Source organism: Apis florea, unplaced genomic scaffold, assembly GCF_048593485.1.
Source record: "Apis florea isolate Af1SG1 unplaced genomic scaffold, ASM4859348v1 contig_3802_pilon, whole genome shotgun sequence".
Classification (NCBI taxonomy): domain Eukaryota; kingdom Metazoa; phylum Arthropoda; class Insecta; order Hymenoptera; family Apidae; genus Apis; species Apis florea.
The window spans coordinates 1,964,336-1,982,171 of record NW_028256863.1 but is presented as its reverse complement, the minus strand read 5'-3'; the positions used below and the strand labels follow the sequence as shown (position 1 = coordinate 1,982,171).

General features: G+C 44.5%; 1 protein-coding gene and 1 long non-coding RNA gene across 2 annotated transcripts in view; one reads left to right on the top strand and one right to left on the bottom strand.

Moving 5' to 3' along the window:
- Window positions 1-17,836, top strand: part of LOC147656185 (uncharacterized) — a 21,758-nt gene extending 3,922 nt beyond the window's left edge. Inside the window, exon 2 of the long non-coding RNA XR_015294993.1 lies at window positions 17,685-17,836. This is a non-coding gene — a long non-coding RNA (uncharacterized LOC147656185). The remainder of the gene's footprint in view (window positions 1-17,684) is intronic.
- LOC105735138 (uncharacterized) overlaps window positions 346-17,836 on the bottom strand; it is a 29,882-nt gene continuing 12,391 nt past the window's right edge. The window contains 8 exon segments of the mRNA XM_086916655.1: window positions 346-1,486; window positions 1,489-1,649; window positions 1,976-2,306; window positions 4,044-4,219; window positions 9,160-9,486; window positions 9,581-9,723; window positions 15,277-16,602; window positions 16,814-17,213. Of these exon segments, the coding sequence (XP_086772781.1) occupies window positions 1,145-1,486; window positions 1,489-1,649; window positions 1,976-2,306; window positions 4,044-4,219; window positions 9,160-9,486; window positions 9,581-9,723; window positions 15,277-16,602; window positions 16,814-17,213 (3,206 nt within the window). The 3' untranslated portion in view covers window positions 346-1,144.

The window sequence follows — 17,836 nt, the reverse complement described above, 5'->3', positions numbered from 1 at the left end:
CGCTGGACGTGCTCTCTGTCCGCGCAAACGTTTATTGCTGACCACGATCACAATTTTGTTATCGAAAGCGCTTTCGTTCCCGCCGTCCTCGTCATTGTCATCGTCTTTGTCATAGTCATCGTCACCGTTCTTATCGGTAAACGTTATAAAATTATAATGCTATGCATCGTATCGTTTATATAGATCGTAGCATTCGAATGTGTGGAACGACACTGAACAGCGTAGGTCGTTGTAACGCTACAATTAGACCGAAAAAGATAACGATTATAACTAGTATTTTTCAAGTATTTTCGACTCGAGCCGCGCGTACCACATTTCGAATCGAAACTGCTATCGCTTTTTTTTTTTTTTTAATAACATTATTGTCTATTTACAAGTAACGGAAGAATAATGGCGGCGATCGAACATCGTTTGGACAATTTCATTCATCGATCGTCGCTCTAATTAAAACGTGCGCGTAAAAATAAACAAGTACAACCGAATCTTAAAAAAAAAACAAGGTTCGTCCCCACGTTGTCGTATATTGCTCACGCATGCACACTTTTCAAAACTATTTACAACGAGTTTTTTTTTTTCGCAAAATCATGAATAATCGATACTTAAAAAACCTCTGGTATTATCCTCTCCTTTATCAGTCCCGTTCGTCGAACGTACAGGAGGGTCCAGTCTTTTCATTTCATTTCTTAGCAAGGTTCATCCTCGCGACTTTATCCTTATGCATTATGTATTCACCACTTATATCGTTATTATCTTTTTCTGCTTATTCGTCCTCTTATTCTTCGAAGTACAAACGCGTGCGAGAAGAATGACATAAAGAGAAGAAAGAATAAAAAGAGAAAGGTTATGTATACGCGAGTTAGTTAAGTCAATCGAACGATTCATCGATTAATTTTAAGAATGAAAAAAAAAGAAAAAAAAAAAAATAGCCACGTTTCTTCTCCTTTTTTCATTCCTCCCGTGTACTTCTCCGTTTCAACGCATGATTCGATAACGCTTTGAAAAGAAACGCATAATGTAAATACAAAAAGCGCAAAAAAAGAAAACGCTCCCTTTTGAAAACTCAAAGCGAACCGAAACCTCGTTGAAACAAAGAAAGAAATACAACGCGTTCTCTTTCGCGTTTTTTGTACCTATTTCTCGCAGATTAACAACGAATTTTTCCATCGACGGACGACTTCAATTTTGTCGTCGACAAAAGTCGGTCTCGCGAGACGACGGACGGTCTGTCTAGATGGCCGTTGTCGAGAATAATTTTAGTTGCCGCCGTGCTTGGCGAGGAATTTCCAAGCGTAACGATATGCGGGGATGGAAGTTGATGATGATCGGGCGAATGACTCGCGGATATCATAACAGGGGATCGATTCGCGCACGGTGGTGACGGGCACTCGACTTTCGGTGAGTGAGTCTCGAGAAGTTGCGGATGTTGATGGTGTTGGTGCTGTTGTTGCTGTTGTTGCTGCTGCTGCTGCTGCTGCTGTGTTGTTGTTGTTGTTGTTGTTGCTGGGAAACGATCATATCGTAGTACATTCCAGAGGATGCAGACTGATAGGAAACGATCTGGGTGGCGGATTGAGGGCTTCCGTAAAGGCTGCTGCCGTAGCTCACTTGGGGCATTCCGGCATGGCTCATCCTTAACTCGCCATACGTGTCTGTGCAAATATTGAAATATAGTGTAAAGGTAAAATCAAGGCATCTTGTTGTATGGACATCAACAAATTGTTATTATGGATAAGACAAAATGAAATGAGATCGTAGACCAGTGGTTCCCAATCTGTGTGAGTCGCGATCCACAAAGAGTCGTTTTTTTAATTAACGACTTTCCCTTCAACAAAACGATTCAACATTCTTCTCCGTCGCATAAAACTTTATGCGAACAATTATCAAGTTACTCGAAATAGAGAAGGAGGTTCGCAACTCAAAAAAGTTATGAGAAATACCGGCCTTGTAGACCTACCGATCGCATTGGAATTCGTACCAGGTTCTAATTTCAAGCTATTGTTGTTGTTGTTATTGTTGTTGTTGTTGTTGTTGTTGTTGTTGGCCGTGGTGATGGTCGTGTTGTTATTGCTCACTCCCGCGACATTCCCGGCGATCGGCGTGTCACTAGACTTCATCCCTCCCTTCGGTTTCCTCTTTCGCGTCTGAATGCTGTCTTTCTTCATGGTGTGAGGCCTGTTCACCCCGTGCAACTTGAAATAAAGGCCGCACGCGTTGCAAACAGGCTCGCCCAGAGTGTTGCGACGCCATAACGACGTCATCGTCGTTTGACAATTACTGCAAGAAGTGCCTACTCGTCTTGAAGCGGACTGCGGACACATGAAATCTCGTTAAAAACCGTGTTTACGATTCTGTTCGTATACTACGGGCGACGTTTGGACAAAATTTGGACGAAATACGAGGGCTCGGGGAAAAAGGAGGAAGGGGAGGAAGAGGAGAGCGAGAGAGATGAACAGAAGGACGTAAAGGACGAGCGGAAAGCGAGCCACTTTTTTTTGACTTCTTTCCGACCAGAGATGATAGAGAATGGGACGATAGAGAGGGGGGAGGCGGGTTCAATGAAAATAAGCAAGATAAATAGGAAAGTAGGAACAGAGACGGATGAAACAGAGGAAAAAAAGTCTTACGTCTACCGTAACTTATGATCGAATTGAGCTCAAACGTTGACTCGTGCGCAGCGACCGCGACGCGTTCAACGATGTCGCGCGCGCGCGCGCGAGACAACGTGATTGGCTAAAACTCCCCGCGCGAAATCACGCGAGCCTGTCACTAAACTTGACGAATAAAAAGTCGCTGAGTGTCGAGACGAGAAGAAATTGAATTGATCTTTCTCCCGTTTTCTTTTTTTCTTTTCTTTTTCTTTTTTTTTTCTTTTCTTTTCTTTTCTTTTCTTTTCTTTTTTTTTTTTTTTTCTTTTTTTAATCTATAACCGTTCTACCAGGCTACGCAAGATTTCGAAACGGAGCACGATTGTACCATGGGCATAGTGGCACCTCGAAGCTATAATTAATTTTCAACCGGTAATCGTTTTCTACTTGCGAGCTACGATGGAAAATAGACGTCGTTTTTCTCTATTTGAATCGTCGAGAAAAATGCATCGAATTTAAGCGGACAATGGAAAAAAGAATAAGCGTACGATGAAAAGTGATCGAGAATAGATCGATGAATAAATGTAGTTGTGGTCGGAATAAGAGAAATAAAATAAGAGGAGAGGAATAGCGGCCGACAAGAGCTAACGATAGAGAGAGAGAGAGAGAGAGAGAGAGAGAGAGAGAGAGAGAGAGAGAGAGAGAGAGAGGAAAGATATGCATGAGCGAGCGATTGAGTGAATGAGTAAATGAGTGAATGTGTTGGGGGATGACACCTACCAAACGCCGGCTCGATTTCTCCTCGAAGGCGCGACGGGTGCCACTATACACACAGAAGCCTTTGTAGAAATCGCCCTGGTCCGCCACTGAAACAGAGACAGGATGCCAAACGTTAAGGGTGCTTCTACTCGTACCGCGTGCGCGCCTAAAATTCGCGCATCGAGTCCTTTTCCTCTTTTTTAAACATCGACACAAATCCGCTGGCATACGATTCCGGTGTCTGCATTACCATCGTCTGTGAAAACGTTCGCAACGAATGCGGAACGAACGCGGAAATTGATCACGCGATATCTACAGATCTGTTGTCCAAATCACGAATGGCATGGATCACAAGCCCAATTTGGACACGGGCGAATTTCCACATAGGCTCCTGTTGTTGTTCTATATTCGCGTACGTGTATCTATGCGCACGCGCATCTACACTCTCTTCAGACCGATCTTTCTCCTTTCCCTTTTTTGTTCATCTTTCTCTCTTCCTCCGTCTCCGTTATTGCAACGGACAAGGAGAGAAAATCGTTCCGAGAGAGAAAGAGAGAGAAATAGATAGACAAAGAAAGAGAAAGCGGAAAACGGCTGTAACACCAAGCATATGTCCGCGCTTTCAATGAAAATTCGCCGATCATACAACGATTGCTTAGTTGTTCCGTTCCTTCCTTCCTTCCTTCCTTCCTTCCTTACCAATCGCCGTGGCTGCTTCACCAAAGGTCGATTCATTCCATTCATCTTGTGGTAAAGACCGCACGCGTTGCACAGGTAGTGGCCCGTACCGTCTCGTCGCCATAACGGAGTGGAAATTGCGCCGCAATTTACACACTCGCGGCCCTCCGTAAAGTATTCCGCCTCGATGTTGTGCACTGCGCGATTTGTACATTTTCAAAATGGAATCCACATACGTGTGAAAGCGCATACGATTTTCCCTTTCAAAAAGTAAATCATTGGGAAATATTTCGAAACAGTAGGAATTTCACCACGTGCAAACGTGAAAGCGAAACGAAGAAAAACGGGGTGAACGGGAGAAGGAAGGAAACAGAGAAGATATGAAGGGAAACGACGAGGCGAGGCGGGAGGAAGGGGGGGGGGCAGGACGCAAAAATGTACGTGCACGCGTGCCTCGTTTTTATTTTCGATCGTGAAAACTCGCGACATTCGAACGCCTGTCGGAAAATGGCCATCCAGTGAAAGTGAAAAATGCCTCGAGCAAATCATGCATCATTTCGAAACTATTTCACGCGACAACGCATCGATATGTCACGAACGAAGAAATTACCGCCTAATTAGTGATTTTGTATCTTTCCAATCGTTCTCGAGACGATTCTTTACCAATCGGGACGAGTAAATAAAACGCGCGAACGTAACAAATGAAAATTTTGCAAAAAAAAAAAAAAAAAAAAAAACTTTCGTGCAATAACATTTAATCACGAATAATTTTTTAATTTTATAATTTATAATTTTCTTTCGATTTTTGAAACATACCTGATATTCGTCGATTCATCATCAATCAAATGGAAGATCACATGGTAGAAAAATAGAAAATTTAACGCAAATTGTGTTCGTACAAAAGAAAGGATACAGGAAACGAAATAATGCATAAAAAAGGATGTAAAGGGATATGGCGTTATCAGAATTTCCGGTGTTTCTCGATAATAATAACTAGCAGTCGTTGCTAGTACGCATGTCAAGTGCCACGCGTATACCATCGTATCTTCGTTTCACGATCATTTTCACGATGATTTTTTTAAAAATACGAATCTGCGAATCACGTTCGCGATCAACTTTAACGAAGTATATTAGTTGTACATTATCTACAACGCGCCTTGATCTCGTATTACTTCACAAGAGAGCAATATCGAAACAGAGAGAGGACGAAAAGGTCGGCGTACCGTAGTCGCACATCCGGCAGAAACGAGACTGGGAAGCAATCGGATATCGTATATTAGTAAGCAAAGAGTAGCTGACGTCGGCGTCCATCTTACGATCTCTAACCGTTCAACGATACGACACCATCGTGAAACAGACGAAGAGAGGGAGACAGTATAGAGCGAGAAGAACCGTGAACACGAACAGTGTGGAAAGAAGAGAAAAGCGGCGCGAAAACCGTTTGATAACAGTCACGACACAATAGCTCGTTGCTACACGCGTTTTTTTACTACGGCATTCTTACATTTTTGTTCCATTTCGGGAAAAGGAAAACCAAAAATACGAAACAATTGGTTACGTTAAATTTGCTGCGTGTTTTCGAAGATGGTAAAAGAAAGGAATTGAAGAACGCATCCTGATCAATGACCACACACAAAAATGTTAGATATATTCTTCGTAACCGAATATTCAACGGTGACCAAGACGCCACATAGAAGATGACGAAGCGACGGGGAATGAGAATGGTCGAGTCGAATTACTTGACGAAGCAGAGCCGTAAGGGGCAGAATGTTGTAACCGACCGTCGCGCCACGCCGGGATAGAGACAACTGTGAGTCCTCCCCTGCCATCGACAGGAGGAGGGACGGAGGAGTAAAGGTGCGCAAACGGAGAACGCAAGAACAAAATATATATACAATATAACGAAAGACAGAGCAAAGACGGAGTGATCGAGTAGCAGGGCAAAAGGATCGAATCAAAGAGATACAATTTTAAATAACAATCCAAGTCCAAATTCGTGTAAGGGGAACAGCGCATATTACAGAATCGGATATTAAACAGAGAAAAGGCCACGTGTAAATAAGTTCGTCTGGAGCGAGCAAAGAGAGACGGAATAGGACATCATTCGCCGAATGATGTTCGATATTTTGTTAGGGTAGGGTAAGATGCAAGAGGGTTCTGGCAAGTCAAAGTTAAACCGAGACCAGGCGCGTGCTGGCAAAAGGCATATGTATATGCATATACGTATAACGGTCGATCATAGATTTGCCGTCGCTGTGGTGCGTAGTCATTTCCTCGTGTGAAGGAAGAGAACATCGGGCCGCATCGGTCCCAGACGCACGTTCAAAAACCACTCGAGATCGCGGTATGTTAAAAGCCGTATTCCTCGTTCCCCTTGACTTTTGACTAAAGTAGTGATCTACGTTGAAACCGCAGACGCACCCGGGTCGCTTTCCAAAAGACCACGCGCCACTTAAAAAGCTTTCGACTCGACTTTCTTCTCCGTATACCCCTCCCCCCTCCCTCCCCTCTCTCCCCGGGCTATCCCTACTCCCTGTATCCCTCTATTCCGAGCTTATCCATCACTACACGAGCGGACGGACGATCGAACGAATCTAGTCGCGGAAAGATTGGAACCGACGGCAAGCGAACAAAGGCGAAAATGATTGCGTTGTGGCGATGAAAGGCACGCACATGTAATATAGAAAGACCGTTCCGTCTTTTTCATCTTCGTTCATACAAATATAGAGGGATCTACGACGTTATGCTCGCAATAAAAAAAAAACAATCCGACTTGACCTTTTGAACTGGTCGAGTCCTTCGTCGAGATTGTGGCGTGTGATGCACTCGACGCGACCGTTATCGCGGCAACCGTCGTTATTACAATAACGTGGCGTAAAAATAACGATCCTCGGCAATTACACCGATCGCGAATCGCAAGTGGCCAGACTTTTTTATCGCATTAACGAATAAAACGAAACAAAACGACCAAACAACAATTTTCCATTTGGTGTTCGTTCCCGCATTAGCGTGAGTGAAATAACCAAGCGGTTCCAAGAAATCGTTTTCTTTCTTCGATAGATCGGGGTCATATCGTCGCCCCGAATCGCGTATGACGGCAACATCGTCCGACGTAGAGAACGTAGCGAGACACTTCGTCGATCGTACGATCTATCCATATGGAGAGTTCGATGCTAACTAAAATGCGTTCGCCGTTTGCCGTCGGAGTTATCTAAATTTTGCGGTCCCGGAACAACACGACTAAATACATAAAAGTATATTATCGTTCCTTCTGTATCGCGCGTAGACAAAACTAGATTGGAAGTGCGACTGTTGTCTAGGTCAGGGTCGCATATCAATGCCTCTTTCGATACCGTGCACGACAATCAACCACATGGCACACGCTCGGCAAACGAATCATCCAAGCTAAAATTGTTCGCGTGGTAGCGCATATATCGATATTGGCAAGAATCTGCCGTCGCATCGCGTCGTGTTTCCAATATTTTCGCATTATTCTATTCTATTCGTAATATTATTCGTATGGATATTCCAAGGAATTTTCCAAAAGATTTTCTTCGAAGCAAAAAGCCGTGGAATCGATTCTTCGATTTTCGAAAATCGTGAGAGAAGGCAGAAGCGAAAGCAAAAAAAAAAAAAGAAAAAGAAAAAAAAGCAAAAGTGAACATCCAGAAAGTATCGCGATTATCCGTGACTCGCGATGTTCGCGTGGAGACGGAACGAATCGTGTCATCGGTCACGCGTTGGCGACCCGTGCAACCGATAAAGCCCCGACTCGTCCGATAATCGGAGAATTTCGTACCATTGGTTACCATATGTACCTATCCCTTCGTTGCGTGAACGCATGCGTTACGCACACGCGAACGTCAAGTATGTTTCCACTCCGCGTATTTTGCACGAAAGATAACGACACACACGAAGATAGACGAAGGGTGGCGAAGTTGCACGAAATTCTACTTTAATCGGAGTATAAATATAACATACATGCATGTATACACATGTACATGTTGGAACGGAATGAAACATTCTTTTTTATTATTTTTTGTTCCTGGTAATTTATATAGCATTTTAATTTCTATTTTAAGAAACTTTTTATATAATATTTTTTCGAATTTAAACCAGATTTCGAATAGATTAAAATAATTAAAATATGATCAATTCGCGTAGTAATTTTTAATTTATTTATTCTTTCAATGTTAATATCATTTCTTTAGATATTCATCTTGAAATATTTTTTTAATAAGAAAATAATTATACGATTTTGATTTTTTTCGTTCCAGTTATTGAAAAAAAAAAAAAAAAAAAAGAAATGAAAAAAAGGGTAAAAAAAAATTAAGAAAAAGACTTAGATCTTCTCTTTTTTGATCGATCGATCTTTGACAAAAAAAAAAAAAAAAAAAGAAACGGAGGGAAAACTGTAACGCGATATTCTCCTTCGTAAACTTATAGGGACTTTTATTTGGGCCACCGACGTAGCGCGAGCTCGGAAAATTTGTCACGATGCGACGCTCTCTCTTTTCTTCCCTTGCTCGTTTTCTCTCGTTAACTCATTCAACGAATTACGAAGAAGCAAAGGGAATCGAATCCTTTTCTCGTTATTTACGATCGCAATACGATCCAGCCAGTGCGTGTCACTGTGTTCCTTCGCGTTCCTTCAAAATCGTTCACAATTTATCGCTCTTCGAAACACATCCGTGGCTGGCGTAATGCGACACGGATCGTCCTTCGAGGCTGGTGTATGTATGCTCGACCAAGATCGAAAAAAAAATCTACAGTACAGTATCCGCGAAATTATTCGACTTGTATCTTTGCGAACAACCGTGGAGAAACCGAAGAAATAAAATAAAAATAAAAAAAAAAAAACAAAAAAAGGAAAAGGGAAAAAAAGAAAGCGAATTTTTTTAAATTTACCGGCGGAATAGGGAATAGTGGAGATAAATTGGTGGCGCGAGCCGAATGTGCTTTCTTTCCTTCAATGATGCGCAACAAAGTTGTACAACAAAAGAAGAAAGGGAAGGAAGGAAGGAAGGAAGTAAGAAGAGTAGAAACGAAGGCGCAATTTTAAAGGAAAAAAGAGATATACGCGAGAAAAAAAAGAAAGAAAGTGAATGAAAGAAGTAAATATAAAATATATACTTACTCGCGCTAAGACTGGCAGTAGCTGTGAGCTGATGCTGCGCAGGTGTCGACGGAGGGTTAACGGGTTGCCGCCTCGAAGGGGCAGCGTATTGGGTGGCCAGGGTGTCGTTCGAAGGCGAGCCATAGTTCCACGACGAGGGTTCCACAGTCCCAGCCCCGACTCCAGCATTGCTTTGCTGCGTCGGATAAGACGGGCTGTATCCTCGAAAACTCGCCCTACCGCAGAACGGTTGCGAAAATCCTGGCAAGGCCTGATGTGTCACCGTGCCTGTCGACTTGCTGCTAGCACCGTAATCTTCTGAAATAGCGGGAAGTCCTGTTCCTAGACCTGTGTGTGGTTCGAATAATCGGCCGATTAATCGATCGATCGTCCCTTTTCTCTTCATCGTATCGAGATATGATCGCACAACAAAAAACATTACCTTGAGCGTTCCACAATTGCTGAGGCGAAGCAGTCAATTCCGTAGGGCTGCCGGTCATGTAAGGAAGGCCGTAAGTGCCTCCTGTTCCTGCCGCGCTGGCCGCCGTCATACTACTGACATCGCTTATTGAACGATACAACGAACTGAAATAACGAACAAACTTGTAACGCGGTTATAGAACGCGTGAAACGGGTTCTGGTTCGATGACTATAGGATATATACTCGATGCACGCCCCTACTCTTGGGAATTAATCCGACCCGACCGAATTTCATTTGTTTTCATTTCCCCGTGCGTCGAGAGAAAGAAAGAAAGAAAGAGAAAAGGGAAGGAGAGCACGGGAAAAAGGAAGTAGGGGAGAAGTAGGAAACGAAACCTCGGTGACACGGGTTCGATGATGTTTCGCGGGTGACCGGAAACTAGAAAACCGTTCTTCGATCCATCGGCCCGTAAATGCGGGCGCGTGCCACGGCAGGACGTTTTTCGTTGTTCCTTACCGACGAATGTCTACCCGGAACACAACTACTCCATTACCATTGCCATCACCATTACGATGCTATTAAGGCTACCGTTACCATTAGCCCATTACCATCGGGACCCCTTCGTACCTGAGCTTTCGATCACTTTAAGAAATCGCATGAGTACATCGGCTCTCTCCGAGGAAAGCTACCAAATACTGATCGTAAATGTTTGCATTCCTTTCTTTTTTTTTTTTTTGCGAGAATAAGAAACACGGTTTGTAGTCATAAACCCACGTAAACCAAAATTTCCGGTTGTCATATTCGTTGCGCAAATATTCGTGGATCCGAAATCGCGTGACTCGTGAGCGTCGAGTCGTCACGATTTCGAGAAAAAAAAATCAAATGTGTAAAAATAAAACGTTACCGCGCTCTTACCGTGTCACACGTATGTAAATACAAACCCCGCTCCGCTCGATGTTCTCTCCGGGCATAGTTGTGATCATGAATCGACGATCGAACGTGCATCTTTATCGCCGGGAAACGCGTTCGACGCATTGAACTTAACGAACGTGGCGGACACGTTGCGCGACGTAAAGCAAAGCAAAGAAACGCGCGACCTTGACGGTTTCCATGACTCGACCGACACGTACTGTTCGATCGGTACGTGCTCGCGAGACGATTCGCGTATTCTCCCGGAACGATTTCGAATGAAACTGGTTCGAACAACGGTATTCTCAGTAAAAGAAACACCGATAACAGAGCAACTTCGTCCTTCGGCTGTTCCAAGAGCATCGTTGTTCAATTTGTAAATTTCCTTTGAAAACTGAGAATGTAAAAAAAAAAAAACGAATGTTTCAGATGTTTTGTTTTTCAGACTTCAAAGTCCGTGCGCGCGAGATGAGATCCTTCGATAATAGTCACTATGTCCGTCTCTTTTCAATTCGTCCAAGTTCGGCAAAGTTCGTCCGAATTCGTATAACCTAGCCAGAGTCAGAGCGTAACCATTGTAAATTCTAACAAAAATTATGCACTCAATCTTATATTCTTTTGTTCTTTAAACTCGATACGAGCCGGAGATCAGCGAATCTATGAAGAATGTGTATGAAGAAAAAAGTTCAGTTGTGTAACCAAGTTCGTCGCGAAGGAAGGAAGCGATACGCGCGCGAGCGCAGCACGTGTTACGAGCTAATTTCTACGACACGACACAGGACACAATGCGGCACCCATGCGCATCGACGGGAAAAAACGTTGTTTCACGAGTTCATCGCGGATGCGCCTCGTTTCACGGACACGCGACAAACACCCTTGCTTTTAAATCGTTTCGAATTATATATTTTAATCTAAACCTCTTCCCCAATCGAATCTCTTCTATCCAAACAGTTCGATCACGTTTATCCTATCTTATTGTTTTACACCATTGGAAATCGAAACTAATCGAGACCGATCGGTCGATTTCAAATACGATTTCGAAGAAAATTGTTGGTCGACGATGACGCGATACGCAACCTGACCGGAAATCAAGACCACTCGGCTCCGTTAGTATAAAACGCATACCGATTCTCCTCGAACCAGTGCGTAGGCAACGTTTGCCCACTTATATGTATACACACGCCATGTACACAATGCGATGCGATGCGACGCGACGGCGACGTACACCACGACGATGCACACCCATGCCCGTCCCCGGAAACTTTAATAACTAAGCGGTCGGATTTCTTCCAGGAAACTTTCCTCCCAATCGTTGCCGGTTGCCAACTCTACTAATCTAGATCTTACTCTCTCTCTCTCTCTCTCTCTCGCATTTTCGAAGTTTCGATCGATTCTTTATACGATTCTAAAGCAAACGCAATGTGTAACAATTCTTTCTCTCTAGTTAAAAGTGGAGGAAAGAGTAAGGAAAGAAGATATTTTGGCCAGTTCGCGAAGAATGCAGATATCGCGAAACCCAATCTAGAAGGTCGGTAGCGACAGGGTTATAGCCCCTGTTACTGGATCGCTATCTGAATCCACCGACTCGATAAGCCGTTTCTCACGATATCGCGCGTCACCGGTGGTGGGAAGAGATCCGAGATCCGAGGTAGTCGGCGTTGAAAAAAACCATGCAACGTCTGGCTACACCCCCTTCCCTCTATGAAGAAGAGGTTTACAAGCAAAAATTATAATATATCTTCAACATGAAATAATTCGCGAGAATTATTGGGGAGGAGAGAAGAAAAAAAAAAAAAAAAAAAAAAAAAAAAAACGTTCCGTTTTCGACTCGAAGACGTGCAAGAAAATCGACAAGTATCATCAAGCCGTATGCCGCCATGACAACCACCTTCGACCCGAAGTCAAGTCGGCGTTAATATTTACGAGCTATGTTTTTGCAACTGTTATCAGTTTCCCATTTACTTTGTTTTCCAACATTTCGCGTTCGCGACGAAGCGCCGATAAAAATGAAACGACGTACGGACGGTAGAAAACCGAGAGGGGAAGGGAAGTCGCTTTCGTGGAGAGGCAAGTCTAAACGTGGCAGGACTAGTAATATAAACGAATACGTGTATAAGTGCAATAGGTCAATGTGTAGGTATCATCGAGATTCGATCTTGAAAAACCGAATTTCAAATTGCAAATTCAATCTCGAGTGCGATATTATGTGAACTAAAACAGAAAATATAAATAACGATAAAATAATCGTAGATTGAAACGCGAATGTGACATATGCCACGAGGACATGACATACGTTTAATACATATACCGTTTTACCATTATGTACTATATTAGTTTATCAATATTTTACTTATTCGAACGTTAAACATTCTTATCCTGTAAATTTATTTACACCATTATATTTTCAATTAACAAAATCGTTCGAAAGAAAAGTAATAATAAATCATAGATGGCTTGGTCGAAACATCAATTAATCGTAATCGAAACGTAACGTTCATCGAGTTACACTCACTGCATATTGTCGTTCCTGCTGACGTCCAAACGAGAATCCTAAATTCTTTGCTTCCTCTCCCACCTTCTTTTTACACCTCAATTCCTTTAGCCTGCACGATAAACTTGAATTCGTAAGGAAAACGCGGGAAATAGGAACATTCACGGTTGATAGGAAGAGACAAGAAACAATGATTCAATGATTCTTTCACGGGACAGGAACGAACAATGTGAACGGAAAACGTAGAAGCGAATGGCGTTGGAGGACCTCCAAAGTGGTCAGGATTTCCCCTTCCGCGAATCTCTCCCTTCCTTCGTTTCTTTTCTACGTTCCTGTCCCCTCTCGTGATACCTCGATCCCGCCCTCGATTAACACTTCTCTCTCTTTCTTTCTTTCTTTCTCTCTCACACGCACACATACACACACACACACTCTTCTCAACTTCACGCCACTACCTACAGACTTTCCAAACTATATACCACCGATCCTGCGGTTTACGACCACCGACCATTGGAGATTCACGCGTTCGTTTCTGCTCTCGTTCTTCTGCTCGCATTTCTAAACATTTATTCCTATTCATGATTGTTTATACTTTCGTAGCGATTAATCTAAATCTAAATTTAAAAAGCTACGGTTATCATCGGATGCTCGACTGTCGAAGAGATTAGGGGAAGGGACTATATATTTTACTTCAATCGAGACTATCGACATTTCTTTGACTATCGACTTTCTTCACTTTCACTTCGATCTGCGCGTCATCTCGTATCACTTATGCGTACTAATCTACGCATAAAACGATTACATCGATTCGCAACGTCGAGAAGACACACCGAGAAAAAAAAAAAAAAAAAAAAAGAAAAAAGAAAACTTAAAAATTATTCTTGTTTCGCCTTTTTTCCCCTTCGATTCTACTCGCGTCTTAGAACGCGTCTGAAACTCTCTTCCTCGAGTCTGTTACGTCACACGATACCAAAAGGTTTCTTGGAACGCGTTTCTGGGTTCGACTATAGTGAACTGTAAACTGTGCGATGATTCACAACGACGAACTTTGCGTCAAGGATCAACAATTACCGTTTACACATCGCTTTCGTTCCCGCTTATACGACGAGCAACTTAGCAACATGCACTCGGTTAAACAGCAAACAAGTTCAAATAAACGGGGGGAGAAAGAGTAAAGAAAGGAAGGACGGGCGAGAACACACGAGACGTAGAGGTTACGAGATCACCGACAGTAAACGAGGAGATTTTGCGTCATCTCGGATCTTGGCGTGCTCGTAATCACGACAACAAGATACCCCGCAAAAAGAGAAACGAAAAGCAGATTGTCCTCTGCACCCGAACTTTAGATAACTATAAATTCGAAGGTCGTGGCCCCTGCACGCGCAGACCGCATGAGGAAATCGACAAACACGAAAACCGGGCACGGATAGGAGCGTAGATAGAAGTATTAAAAAATTGAGAGCCCGCACGATTTTTCCAATTTCAAATGCTTCCATTCCGAATTCACGTTCTATCGCCGCTCTACCCTCCCTTTGTTCTCGTCAACATCGTCCGATTATAAAATGCAACTACTTTAATCGACGCAGCTCTCGATAACGTTCTCGCCGCGAGACACGGACAACGCACGATCGAAGAATCGTTTCCCTATCGGAGTCAATAAACTCTTATCACCGTAAAAAAGAACGACAAGCGCGTGTTCTGGTGTGAATCGATTCTCGTCCCGACCACGATCAAGTTTTTCGTGGATCGAGAAGGAAAAATAGATTTTCGATCGATGCGAGTGAAAAGATTGGAGAGAGAGAAAAAAAAAAAAAAAAAAAGAAAGAAAGAAATACGAGAAACGGTCGATCCCTTTGTTGCACGCTTACGTACGTGCTTACACATGCGACGGGATTTCGGGTATAAACCGATCGATGGTAGAGAACGTTTGGAGGACGTGCGGCTCGTGCCTGGACGAATCGGTAAACACCGAGGGATGTTGTTCATTTTTGAAGAAACTGTTAGCATAGGGCCGGAGAGGCGTCGCACTGTTTTCCATCCTCGGTTTAGCTTCATTTTTGGTTTTGTATCGCCTACGTATACAATACTTTGGGTGAGCATCGAGCATTCGCCTTAAGCCGCCGTGTAAATACGAACGGTTAAAAACCTCTCGGTGGATACGCGCCTCTTACGACGACGCGCGGTCGCGTTTTCGAACGCACGATCGTTACTCCCCACGAAGGAGGGGAGGGGAGGAAAATCTCCGTTTGATTATCGAAGGATAAAAACAAAAAAACAATAAATACGAAACGATTCGATGCGAGGAATATCGAATTACCTGGTAAGCGGCCCACTGGGCGAGTGAGGAGTCGACGATCCGGGCTCGTGCTCCTGATGATGATGAGGCGTGCCGACAGTGTGGTGAGCGTATATCGAATCCATATAAATCTGATCGGAGACACGATCGGTGTCCTGGCCAAGGCCGTGGTTCGACTGTCCGACCGAGGACGGTGGCTGCATAGCTGTCAAATGAGCGTACGACTGTCTCCCTTGCTCGCTCGGGCTGTATCCTCCTCCTCCTCCTCCTCCTCCACCTCCACCTCCACCTCCACCTCCTCCTCCTCCTCCCTCTGCCTGCCCTTGGCGATGAGGCGACGAAAGTTCTTGATCCTCGTGCGGACTACGACTGACGGAACCCGGTGAGCTACCGGTTCGAAGCGCCGGTGAGCATCCACCACCGCCTCCACCTCCGCCGCTGCCGCCGCTGCCCTCCGCGCCGCTGCCACCTCCGTTGCCTCCTCCTCCATTGTTACCATTGTTACCTCCTCCCCGCATTTGATGCTGAAGATACGCGGCATCCGGCAAAACTTCCTCCAAGTGGTGATGATTGTGATGATGATGATGGTGGCGGTTATGCTGCTGGTGGCCATCGTTCCCACCGATCTCGCCGGCTGAACTGGCCGCACCGGTGCTCGCAAGATTCGGGAACAGCATACCGAGGTTGAAATCTCCACGGGCGCCGCTCATCGCTACCGCGATTCCGCTCGTACGCTCCACGACGTCCTCGTCCGGTTTTTGATGCGACTGTGCCTCTTGCTCGTCCAAGTGACGGTGGCTGGTCGAGGAGAGCGTGGCGTGTTGTTGGGACGTGTCCGTTGACTGTAGATGATGGTGCTGTTGATGGTGGTGGTGATGGTTGTTGTGGTGGTGGTGGTGGTGATGGTGGTGGTGGTGGTGGTGGTGGTTGTTGTTGTGATGGTCGGCCGCTGCCGGCGAGAGCGCTTCAGTACCGTAACGATGCATCGTAGAGCAAGGCGCGTGACTGCCGGCCCGATTTTCCTCCGGCAATACGGGGACCTCGCTCGACGCTTCGTTATCCCCACCCTCGCCAGCCGATACTTCTCTCGCCCCCAGTTGAACGTATTCCGACTGATGGTGCTGTTGGTCGTGGTGATGGTCGGTGTGCTGATGGCGGTGGTAGTGCTGCTGCTGGTGATGGTGGTGGTGGTGGTGCGGCTGCTGACGCTGCTGTTGTTGGTGGTGATGGTGGTGGAGAGAAATATGTTGCTGTTGTTGCTGCTGCTGCTGCTCCTCCTGCTTCGACGAGGAATCGCCGCCTAAATCGCCGCCCCCGTACACGTTCGAGTCCTGATCGAGATAACCCCTTGACAACACGATAATTCGTTAAAATTAAAATTATTTCCCTCCTTGCTCCTCCAACTTTGCGCCGCCTTTCTTCGTTTTCTTTCTTTTTTTTAAACTCTCCTCGCTTCGAGATCAAGGACGACTCTTTTACGTTGCGAATACTACTAATTCCACACGCGTGATCGCCAAATAATTCGAATGTATATGTATACGTGGTATACAATGCTCACCTTTCTCGAACCAGAGGGTCCTGAGCGTCGAAGCCGAGCGAATGCACGCCGTAAGCGTCGTCTACGTCGTTTCCTTGTTCCGGTGAGACGGGGATTTCTACCGGTTCGGCGTCACTCGCCTCGGCGACCGCGCCATTTTCAATTTCCTGTTGTCCCGCCTCCAGCACGCCCACCATGTCCCCGCCCTCTTCGCTTCCATGCTTTTCGTAAGGCAGCTGGTAAAGTTGGTGGCGTTGTTGCTTCTGTTGTTGTTGTTGTTGCGTTTCCTGCCGAAAAAGTACCACATCCCCGCTATCCGTCTCTAACAATCCTATCGATCCTCCATCGTTGTTCGATTCCTCGCTCGGTTTCACGGGCCTCTCCCTTCCTTTCTCGTATCCCGTCATTTCGTCCACGCATTCTGTTAAAAACAGAGATAAAAGCAAAGGGAAAGGAGAGAATAAAAAAAAGGAAAGAAAGAAAAAAAGAAATATCGATATCGAGCTCGATCGACGACGACGACAACAACAACGTGAATCACTTCATTCATTCGGGATGTACGACGATAAAGAAATTCGAAATTTCTCGTAACGTCGAGTTTCGCGAACTGTGTAACGTTATTACATCACGGTTCCAAGTTCTATCGTTTCGTAGGGAAATCGGCGGAACGTGATCGATCGATCCGATCGTAAATATCATGGTCAATGCGTTTCGATGACACGAGCGAACTGTTGCTAACCGGTACGTTACAGAAATAACTAATTGTCCTTATCTATAACTCGTTACCAATCGTACCAAACTCGCGCGCATTTTCTTCGTTCAAAGTTTCTTTTTTTTTTTTTTTTTCCTTCCACTATTCATAATACTCGCATTGCGCCTTTATATTTTTCAGGAGGAGCGGAAAAATGATGAGAAATAAAATTGGAAAATATCGGGGAAAAGGAGGAGTTCGTTTCGAAACGAAGGCTAGACAGAGGAAGAAGAAGATATTTCCTTTTCTTTTTCTTTTTTCTTATAAGCAGCAATAAATACTGGAAAATTGGA